The 12,137-nt window shown below is 35.2% G+C and overlaps 1 protein-coding gene across 1 annotated transcript in view; it reads left to right on the top strand.

The window, feature by feature from the left end:
* The window catches only part of ephb6 (eph receptor B6), a 67,961-nt gene that overhangs the window by 48,754 nt on the left and 7,070 nt on the right, over positions 1-12,137 (top strand). The window contains 9 exon segments of the mRNA XM_051132239.1: positions 1,257-1,345; positions 1,347-1,529; positions 5,084-5,165; positions 6,001-6,125; positions 8,202-8,364; positions 8,462-8,576; positions 8,674-8,729; positions 11,420-11,536; positions 11,663-11,910. Coding sequence (XP_050988196.1) covers positions 1,257-1,345; positions 1,347-1,529; positions 5,084-5,165; positions 6,001-6,125; positions 8,202-8,364; positions 8,462-8,576; positions 8,674-8,729; positions 11,420-11,536; positions 11,663-11,910 — 1,178 coding nt within the window.

Here is a 12,137-nt window from a genome sequence, read left to right as displayed (position 1 = left end):
ATCAGCTTGACTGAATGAGCTGTACATTTCCTTCATGTACTATTTTTTAAGTTAATATAGCATATATCCTATGAATAATTAACTGGGATGCATCAAGAGTCTCTGACCTTTCTGCCCAAATCCTCATGTCTTTCCAGGTTTGTTTTCACATGGATGCTTTAAACAGTAATTGTCTCCCCTTTTCACTTCTAATCCCTGTTAGCAGTGTTTACTGGACTGTTTCTAAAGCAGATAATACATTATTTGTTATCCGTTAAAATGACAAATGAAATCATTTTTAAATACTGTCACTCAGTGTTAATATTAATGAACATGTTTGAATAAGGTAATGTATGTTATATAATATAGACAATATATTACTACAGTGATATTTATCATGTGCATGATATTGTTGCAGAAATATTTTAGGATTATGGGTTTATTCATGGTATGTTAAAAGTAATTTGTGCATGCTTTTATAATTTTAAACTTCCTTTAACGATTGATGGTTGAATGATGAGTAGAATTGTGTCACGTCATTGTGTCGTTTTTTAAAATGCTTATTTTTGCGTTCATAGAGTGAACCTTTTGCTGATAGTGTAATGGAACAATATTCGCAATATACAATGATGGGTTTATTTGACAACTAAATTATAAAGCAAGCTGGAGAAGAAGAGGCATGCAGAGAGAGGGAAAGGTTTTTTTTTTGTTTTTTTTTCTGTGAATGCATTGGTTCAAGGCTCTTGGGTGGATAATGTTTACAAAAGAGGTGTGTTTTCAGCTGCTTCTTTAACTTTACAATGATCTCAGCAGTTCAGGTGGTGCTTGGCTTAAGTGACCACATTGGGACTTTTTGCCTTTATGTGATTGAATAATATGTATTTTTTTTATTTTTTAGGGTGAAACAGCTGTCCTGATATCATAATGAAGAAAATAGTCTCAATAAAAGAATGTCATTTTTTGAAAATAAATCTTTTTAAGTAGTTTGGCATGAAGCTATGGACCGTTTTCAACATAAGTTAAGCAAAACAAAAAAAAACTTATGAAACTGACATTAACTGACAACTGCAAATTACATTTCTAAAAACATTTTCTAAAAGATTTTCCTTTTCTTTATCATGGACACTCATTGGTATCCTCGACCCAAATATTAACCAAATCCCTCCAAAGTTTAAACTTCTGTTTTCATTCTAGTTTATAGAGGCTAATCATTAGAAGGTTCAGGAGCTGCTGAGCACTGATGTTGTTTGTGAATAACCTCAGGTTTTCTTTCTCAGGCGCTCCGTCAGCGCCGGTGTCTCTGTCATGGGAGTACGAGAGTTCAGAGGGCGGGGTGTCGTTGCGCTGGAGACATCCTGCGGACATGGGGGGGTCGGAGTGAAGTGTGGTATGGGGTGGTGTGTCGAATTTGCCCCTCTGCCACCAACACGCCACCGAGCATGTGTTCCTGGTGTGGAGATACTGTCACTTTTTCCCCTTCTCAAACTGGCTTAAAGCAGACAAGGGTCACCCTCAAAAACCTGCTTACTAGGGTCACCTACCTCATACAGGTAATTATCTATAGACATGGAGTCTCATAGTGGAATAACAGCATAATATAAAGGAGACCGGGGCAAGTTGTCACAGGGGAGAGAGAGTCTAAAACACACATAATCATGTCAAAATGCCCTTTTTTGGTGAGTGGACTGGTAAACACAGTCCTAAAAAGTCATAAATGACCGAAAAGATCTGGGAGAAAAACAGATGTGTGTCAGATCTGTGTCTTATGCATCAGGTTTTAAAGTGACAGCACTGCTTTTAAAGTAAAACCTGCTGCAGTCTGTCATTGATGTAAATCAAAGAACAAAAGAAAATGAGAAACCACTCACTGCTCTGCTAGCTGACTTTTGTTGCTAGAATAAAGTTTAATCTATATTAGATTTATACAATTTATAGTTCATGTTAAAATTGTTACGTTATTGCTATTTGATTTTGAAAATACTGGCTTTCAGATATACTATAATGTTGAATGGAAATAATTAATGGCTAAAATTGTGAGAAAATGGATATAATAAAGACATCAGTAGCAATGCTGATATCAATGATACTGGACTTAATTAATAATTGGCTACTTAGTAAAAAGATGCCATGAAACACATATTTAAAATACACCATCTTAATTGTTTCTGCATAAATTTGGAAATTTAGTGTTCGATTATGACAATATAAACATATTTTATATTAATGTGCGATTAATCATGAATAATTACAGAAAATGTGTTATTTAATAATAATAATAATAATATAATTTTTTAATAGATTAACAGCATTTATAGATTAACCAACTTGAAAACTTTCTAAATATATATAAGCAGGTTGTTTTAGGAAGGAAAATGTAAAATATTAAAAATAAGAATTAAGGAGAATGAATAAATGATGAATAATTTATTGCTATTGTGTAAATAATATGTAATCATGTCATCCATAAAAAAGTAACTGTAGTCTGATTACGAGTATTTTGAAATGTAATTCAGTTCAATTACAAGTACGTAATTTTTGGAATCTGATTTTATATATATACAGTGGGTACGGAAAGTATTCAGACCCCTTTAAATTTTTCACTCTTTGTTATATTGCAGCCATTTGCTAAAATCAATTAAGTTCATTTTTTTCCTCATTAATGTACACACAGCACCCCATATTGACAGAAAAACACAGAATTGTTGACATTTTTGCAGATTTATTAAAAAAGAAAAACTGAAATAATCACATGGTCCTAAGTATTCAGACCCTTTGCTCAGTATTTAGTAGAAGCACCCTTTTGATCTAATACAGCCATGAGTCTTTTTGGGAAAGATGCAATAAGTTTTTCACACCTGGATTTGGGGATCCTCTGCCATTCCTCCTTGCAGATCCTCTCCAGTTCTGTCAGGTTGGATGGTAAACGTTGGTGGACAGCCATTTTTAGGTCTCTCCAGAGATGCTCAATTGGGTTTAAGTCAGGGCTCTGGCTGGGCCATTCAAATACAGTCACGGAGTTGTTGTGAAGCCACTCCTTCGTTATTTTAGCTGTGTGCTTAGGGTCATTGTCTTGTAAACCTTCGGCCCAGTCTGAGGTCCTGAGCACTCTGGAGAAGGACTTTGTCCAGGATATCCCTGTACTTGGCCGCATTCATCTTTCCCTCGATTGCAACCAGTCTTCCTGTCCCTGCAGCTGAAAAACACCCCCACAGCATGATGCTGCCACCACCATGCTTCACTGTTGGGACTGTACTGGACAGGTGATGAGCAGTGCCTGGTTTTCTCCACACATACCGCTTAGAATTAAGGCCAAAAAGTTCTATCTTGGTCTCATCAGACCAGAGAATCTTATTTCTCACCATCTTGGAGTCTTTCAGGTGTTTTTTTATGTGTCTTGCACTGAGGAGAGGCTTCCGTCAGGCCACTCTGCCATAAAGCCCTGACTGGTGGAGGGCTGCAGTGATGGTTGACTTTCTACAACTTTCTCCCATCTCCCGACTGCATCTCTGGAGCTCAGCCACAGTGATCTTTGGGTTCTTCTTTACCTCTCTCACCAAGGCTCTTCTCCCCCAATAGCTCAGTTTGGCCGGACGGCCAGCTCTAGGAAGGGTTCTGGTCATCCCAAACATCTTCCATTTAAGGATTATGGAGGCCACTGTGCTTTTAGGAACCTTAAGTGCAGCAGAATTTTTTTTGTAACCTTGGCCAGATCTGTGCCTTGCCACAGTTCTGTCTCTGAGCTCTTCAGGCAGTTCCTTTGACCTCATGATTCTCATTTGCTCTGACACGCACTGTGAGCTGTAAGGTCTTATATAGACAGGTGTGTGGCTTTCCTAATCAAGTCTAATCAGTATAATCAAACACAGCTGGACTCAAATGAAGGTGTAGAACCATCTCAAGGATGATCAGAAGAAATGGACAGCACCTGAGTTAAATATATGAGTGTCACAGCAAAGGGTCTGAATACTTAGGAACATGTGATATTTCAGTTTTTCTTTTTTAATAAATCTGCAAAAATGTCAACAATTCTGTGTTTTTCTGTCAATATGGGGTGCTGTGTGTACATTAATGAGGGGAAAAAAATGAACTTAAATGATTTTAGCAAATGGCTGCAATATAACAAAGAGTGAAAAATTTAAGTCTGAATACTTTCCGTACCCACTGTATATATATATACATATATATATATATATATATATATATATATATATATATATATGGAATTATATATATGGCACACTACTATTCAAGAGTTTGGGTTCCGTACGATTTTTTTATAATAAACTACAATAATAGCTATTGTAATATATTTTAGAAATATTATTTTATTATTGTAATAAATATTTGCAGCTGTAATAAATTGTAATAATATAACATGATCATCTGCAAAGAATTAACAACTGTTGTTTCAGAAAGGAAAATGTAAAAGATGAAAAATATGAATTAAGGAGAATCAGTAAATGATGAATAATTATTTAATGATGAATTAATTAATTAAAAAATAAAATGCTATTTTGTAAATAATATGTAATCATGTAATTCACATATATATAAATTTACAAATGTTACATGTTACAAATTACATTATTACAAAAGATTTCTGTTTTACATAAATGCTGTCCTTTTTAATTTTCTATTCATCAGGGAATCTTGTGTTGGTTTCCACAAAAACTGTTTTCACTATTGATGATAATAATAAATGTGTCTTGTGCAGAAAATCTGCATATTATATGGTTTCTGAATGATTATGTGATACTGAAGACTAAAGTAATTGCTGCTGAAAATTCAGGTTTGCATCACAGGTATAAATTCCATTTTAAAATATACTAAAATAGAAAATACTCATTTTACATTGTTTTTATTTTTCACAATATTACCGTTTTTACTGTATTTATGCAGCTTTTTTGAGCATTTTTCAAAAACATCTTACCAACCCCAAATTTTGAACAGTAGTTCCCATTCAGGAACTGACCTACAAAAATAAACCTACCCTGAGAAATTTTCAGCCTTGGTCTCCCATATGCTGCCACGCGATGCTCATTATAATGCCTTAATGCAGCTTATGTGCATGAAGCTGCAATATGAGCTTTGTATGATTTTACAGGTTCAAGCAATAAATGAAGTGTCAGCGCTGAGCCCTTTTCCACCTCAGTTTGCCAGCATCAACTTCACCACCAGCCAATCAGGTAAGAAAAAAAGCAATTGTATAATGCGACTGTCCGTAACGTGTGTGCGCCAAACTATTTGCTGTCCTTCTTCGTCTGTCTCCTTCCATGGCTATGTCTAGACATCCTTCACCCTGTCTTTCCATTTCCTCTCCCCACGGTCAGTCTTTCCATCCGTCTCTCTCTTCTGTTCATAATTTTTCTTCATCTGCTATCTGGACCCAGGTGGCTTTGGGTCACGATATGCTGTCATTTCATATAATGGTCAAGAAAGCAACAAGAGGGAAGGAAGGAGATGAAGAATGGAGGGAGGATAATCAATGTGGCAGCCCACAGAAACTTTGGAAACAAAAGGCGCAATTCAGATGTCCCCTTCTCTCTCTGTTTTCTATCTTTAGTAGCTCGGATGGATTCTGCAGACCTGTATATGACTAGTTTACATAACTTTATCGTTATTTAAGCTTTCCGTTCTGCTTATTGAAGGAGATCGAGTCACCTATCCGTGTGCTTCCACATGACTGATTAACAGACAGAGACATGGGTTGAGACGAAGGGGGTCAGGGGGCTGGGAAGAGGGCGGGAGTGGAGAATGGTTAACTCATGACCTCATTAACACGGATGAGGTTTCAGCAATCTCTAACTGAGCGTCAAACACGCACCAAAGCATGATTCAAATGGCTTATTTAGACCTACATGTGAATCCGCATGTGTATTATCGTTTTTAACAAATAAAAGCATTTATAATGAGCATGATGTTGAATATCTAAAGCATTCAGAGCAGTAGAATAGTAGATGCTTATTATGATGTGATGAGCCCCCATGTGGTCACACTTATAATTACATGTTTGTGTCTCAGTGCCTTCTGAGGTTCCCATGCTGCACCAGTTGAACAGAGTTCACGACTCCATCACGCTGTCCTGGCCACAGCCCGACCGGCCCAACGGTGACATCCTGGAATATCAGCTCCGATACTACGACAAGGTCAATAGTGTTATTTATGCAAAATATTTACGCAGGATTGTCAAACTCCACTCCTGGACAGGCACAGTCCTGCTTCAACAGGTAACCTACTTTTAGATTTAAAGACGTGAAGACTTTGATTAGCTGGTTCAAGTGTTTAATTAGACTTGGAGCTAAATTTTCTCTGGAAACTGAGTTTGACACCCCAGTATTAAAGGAAGCGATCACCCAATAAACTAATTGCATGGAAATGTGTGATTTAGTACATTACTAAAAATCTTTATTGTTATATGGGTTTGAAGCTACTAGTGTTGTTCTTGTTAGCTAAAGCTAAAATTGTTAAACATATGAACATATGAATGAACATATGAAGCTGCAATGAAGCTGAATTAAAACAAAATATAATTATTAGATGGAAAAACTTACACTTGAACTACACTTAAAAAATGACAGAAGCTCATAACAAAATTACCTAAATGTAAACTAAAATTAAAATAAAAACTGAAAATGTAAAGATAAAAGATAATTTGAAATACCAATTAATACTATAATGCTCAACTAACACCATAACTGATATGAGGGTGAGTAAATGATGCATAATTTTCATATTTGGGTGAGCTAACTAGAATGACCAATAATATTATTGTTAATTTAAAAAAAAAAAAAAAAAAAAATTTTTAAGACAAGTTTTTTAATTACTAAAACTAAAATTAAAATGAATAGAAAAATACTTAAATAGAAATATAATAATAATAATAATAATAATAATAATAATGACAAAACCACATAATAAAATTACTAAAATGTAAACTAAAATTAAAATGAAAACAAGTACTATACTATAAATAATATCACTGGAAACAACATGAGGGTGAGTAAATTATATAATTTTCTAAATACATTTTTTTTTTAAAAAGTAATAAAGACATAACAGAATTACTAAAACAATCTAAAATTAAAATTAAAAACTGTGGATATTATATAAATACTGAAACAGCATTGGAAATAATATGAAGGTGAGTAAATAATGATTTAATTGTCTAAAATAAAAAAATAAAAAATGGAAAAAATAAATAGTAATAAAAATCACCAAATGAACCACATAAGAAAAATATGCTAAAACATAATCTAAAATTAAAATAAAAATTTAAAAAATGCTGATAGTATATAACTGAAATAGCACTGGAAACAACATGAAAGTAAGCAAATAATTATGCAATTTTTTAATTAAAAATATAAAAAGTAATAAAAATGACCAAAACACATAACACAATTACTAAAACATAATCTAAAATTAAAATTAAAAAAAAAAAATGTTGATAGTATATTAATACTGAAAAAGCACTGGAAACGACATGATGTAATTTTCTAAACAAAAATGTAAAAAACAAATTGTAATAAAATGACCAAAACACATAACAGAATTACTAAAACAATCTAAAATTAAAATAAAAAGAAAATGTTGATAGTATATAATTACTGAAAAAGCACTGGAAACAACATGATGTATTTTTCTAAACAAAAATTTAAAAAAAAATCGTAATAAAATGACCAAACACATAACAGAATTACTAAAACATGATCTAAAATTAAAATGTAAAAAATGCTGATAGTATATAATTACTGAACTAACACTGAAAACAACATTAGGATGAGTAAATAATGATACAATTTTCGACATAAAAATATATAGAAAAAAATAGTAATAAAAATGGCCAAAGCACATAACAAAATTACTAAACCTTAATGTAAAATTAGAATTAAAAAATGCTGATAGTATATACCGAAATAGCACTGGAAATGACATGAGGGTAAGTAATAATGTAATTTTCTAAATAAAAATATAAAAAAGTAATAAAAATTACCAAGGCACATAACAAAATGACTAAAACATAATCTAAAATATAAATGCAAAAAATGCTAATGGTATATAAATACTAAAATAGCACTGGAAACGATATGAGGGCAGGTAAATGATGCCATAATTTTTCTTTTTAGGTGAACTGTCGCTTCACATCTATATAAAACGTTGTGTAATTGTTGTGTACATAGATGGTGTCTTGTTGTCACAGAGACGATGTTTTGTTTGTCTGGCAGGGGTCCGATGAGGACAGTGCTATGAGCGTGTTCAGTGAAACCAACACAGTGACAGTTGGAGGTCTGATTCCAGGCTCCATCTACGCCTTCCAGATCCGTGCCCGGAATGAGAGAGGCTACGGACCCTACAGCCACACCATTTACTTCAGCACCCTAGCAATCGGTAGGCCAAGAAAACAACATGTCATGCATAATCATATGCTATTAAATAAATATAATAAATATATTGAATTTGGTGTTGCCATTTTTTCACTTTGTAGAAGAACAGTCAAAGCAGATTCAAAATCGCCTGCCACTTATGATTGGATCAATAATGGGCGGAGCAGCATTTCTACTGGTTGTGATTGCGATCATCATCGTGTTTGTGTTTCGAAGGTATGTACGTCAAAATACTTTACCTCAGCTGTTGTGCAATATTCGAGTTTCATTCATAAATTTCATTTTGTGTCTTTATTCATCTTTTTTACACTAGTAAAAGAAGAGAAAGCCCTTACAGCGACAGACTTCAGAGATATATCAGCAACAGAGGTGAGAGCTTTATACGTGAAGGGATGTGCGCAACGACTAATTTGATGGTTGTTTAAACTAAAGTTTTATATCCACTAGTCGACTAGTCTAAAAGCAAGATACCCCCAAAAGATGGTTAGACAAAAACCTATGTACAGTCATGTGAAAAAGTTAGGACACCCTACTGAATTCCATGGTTTACTATATCAGGACATCATTAAAAAAAAAATGGTCTTAAATTTTTGAAAATAAAACCTCAGATGTACAACAACACATGACAAATTGCACTGTGTCATTATTTTTACTGAACAAAAATAAAGCCAAAATGGAAAAGCCATGTGTGACAAAGTTAGGACACTATTACTGTTAACATTGGAATTAAGAGGGTAAATAACAGTCAAGCACTGCTAATCAAATACCTTTGATTAACTGATCATCAGCAAGTCTGAGCGCCTCTATAAAAGCAGAAGCTTTGGCAGTTTGCTGGTCTGGAGCCTTCAGGTGTGTGTTAACACAATGCCAAGGAGGTAAGACATCAGCAATCATCTCAGAGAAGCAACTGTTGCTGCCATCAATCTGAGAGGATTAGTACGGCCATTTCCAAACAATTTGAAGTTTATTCACAAGTAGAAGACATTTAAAACAGACACCTCTCCTTCCAGGAGTGGACGTCCCAGAAAATTCACCCCAAGATCAGACCATGTAAAGCTCAGAGAAAATGGCAGACAACCCAAGAACTACACCTCAGACTCTACAGCCCTCAGTTAACATGGTAAATGATAAAGTTCATGACAATACCATTAGAAAAATATGGGACAAAAATGGCATGTTTGGAAGGCTTGGCAGAAGAAAGCCTCTTCTATCTAAAAAAAACAAAAACATTGCAGCACAGTTTAGGTCTGCAGAGTTGCATCTGAACAAAATAGTCTTCTAGAATAATGTCCTTTGAACAGACGAGACCGAAGTGGAGATGTTTGGCCATAATGCACAGCGCCAAGTTTGGTGAAAACCTAAAGAGCATATCAGCACAAACACCTCATATCAAAAAACAAGCATGCCCCTCCAGGCTGGTAATTTTGGACTTGTTTTGTAGCCACAGGACCTGGTCACCTCACAGTCATTGAGTTGGCCATGAACTCCTCTGTATATCAAAGTATTCTAGAGTCAATTGCGAGGACAACTGTCTGACATCTAAAGTCGGGCCAAAATTGGGTCATGCAACATAATAATGATCCCAAGCACACCAGCAAATCTACAACAGAATGGCTGAAAAGAAAAGTCAAGGTGTTGCAATAGCCCAGTCCAAGTCCAGAGCTCATCCTGGCTCTAATGCTGTGGTGAGAGCTGTGCATAAGCAAATGCCCACAAACCTCAATAAACTGAAGCAACGTTGAAATGAAGAGTGGTCCAAATTCCTCCAGAACGATGTGAGAGACCGATAAAGTCACACAGAAAATTAATGCTTCAAGTTATTGCTGCTAAAAGTGGATCTACGGGCAGTTGAATTATAGGGTGTCCTAACTTTGTCACACGTGGCTTTTCCATCTTGGTTTTATTTTTGTTAAATAAATAATGACACTGTGTAATATGTCATGTGATGACGTTTATCTGAGGATTTATTTTCCAAATTTTACGACCTGCCAAGGACCAGATAAATTTATTATGTCCTGATACAGAAAACCATGGAATCCAAAAGGGTGTCCTAACTTTTCCACATGACTGTATGTGCATGTATACAATAGCCTACATTTGAAATACTTATCTATAAATCACACTGTCAAATTCCTTGCCTTGCGTTGTCATCAATTAATTTCAGACGGACGTTAAAAAGGAAACAAAAGAAGAGCATACACTCAAGGTCAGCCACTGCATAGCTTATTTATTCAAATCAGCTGGGGAAAAACAGAACAATCTAAAATTAATCAACAGCCTGGTTATTAGAACACAAGTCAAAAACAATGGAAACGTTTATCAAGGAATAGCATTAAACAGCTTTTAAAAACTTACATCATGCTGGCTGTCATTTAAAAATAAAACAATACAACAATGCCCATTTTACTTGCTCAAGATCATGTGTTTTTGTTCAGTAAATTATCAACGTGGTCTGGTGAACTACGAAAAAAGGCACTCGGCAGGAACTGAAGTCGTGGGCACGCAGAGATAAACGAAAAGCAAGCCGATAGAGTGTTTAGTTTTTGTAAAATTATGGCAATTTCAATAATAAAATCACGTTTTTTTTCTGTCGTGTAGTCGACAATAGCTTTTATTGTCGACTGGTAACTTAGGAGCTGTACCAACTAACATTAGACCCGCAGATCCCTAATGTGAACTGCAGTGCATATTTGTGTACATTTCTACAACAGTCACTACATGTGCATGAATGGAGAGAAAAAACACAGTTTTGCTTTTTTAATTATATTTTCATCTTCTAAAGTAGGCTGTATTCAGACTACAGTGTAATTATTGCTATTACGTAATAACTATGATTCACTAAAGTACTATGTATACACCACAATTAAGAGGGGTTTGTGAGAATTTTGCTATTTTGACAACGGATGATAAATGTGCCGTGTCAGTAGTTTTTGTGTTTGTAGTCCTGACTGTGGTGTACATATTTGTGGTATTACTGAAAGCTTGCGTGTCTGTAACAGAACCAGTCATTAGATGATCAGTGTGGATGAATAGCAATGTGGATGTTGTTATTCATTCAGGCGGGGTGAAATATTACGTGGACCCCTCCACTTACGAAGACCCCAGTGAGGCGGTCAAAGAATTTGCACGAGAAATCGACCCTGCTCACCTAAAGATCGAAGAGGTCATTGGTGCCGGTTAGTACATGTTTTGAACTTTGTCGCTTATTCAGAGACAAGATAATAATAGCTTTACACAAAGTGTATAAATCAAACCTCAGTTTGACAAAAAAAACACTCTAATGATTTGATTTCTCTTTCTAGCTCAGTTCGGGGAGGTGTCCCGTGGTCGCTACAGGCCACTAGGTCGTAGAGAGGTGTTGGTTGCGGTTAAGACTTTGCGCTGGGGAGTGACAGATCGTGAGAAGAATGTGTTTCTCAGTGAGGCAGGAGTCCTTGGCCAGTTTGACCACCCCAATGTACTGAAACTGGAAGGTGTGATCACTCGCAGCCCTCCTGAACGGATTATCACAGAGTTTATGGAGAACGGCCCCCTGGATGCCTTTCTCAGGGTGAGAACAAATTACATGAAGTTAAATTCTATTAAATTATTCATCTATCCACCGTATTCCTCAACGCAGCTATAGGGAAATAACAACAAGAATAGCAATGTGCAGTAAACAATAAAACTTAAGATAATACGTTAAAATAACATGGTAAGACACACCAATTTGCAGTATCAACCAGCAAAACAAGCTGTTTTGTACAGCTAAAAATGGCTGCGCCTCCTCTTAGGGAA

Source organism: Labeo rohita, chromosome 16 (genome assembly GCF_022985175.1).
Source record: "Labeo rohita strain BAU-BD-2019 chromosome 16, IGBB_LRoh.1.0, whole genome shotgun sequence".
NCBI lineage: Eukaryota > Metazoa > Chordata > Actinopteri > Cypriniformes > Cyprinidae > Labeo > Labeo rohita.
Note: the sequence above shows the minus strand (reverse complement) of the source record. Positions and strands in the feature narration are given on the sequence as shown.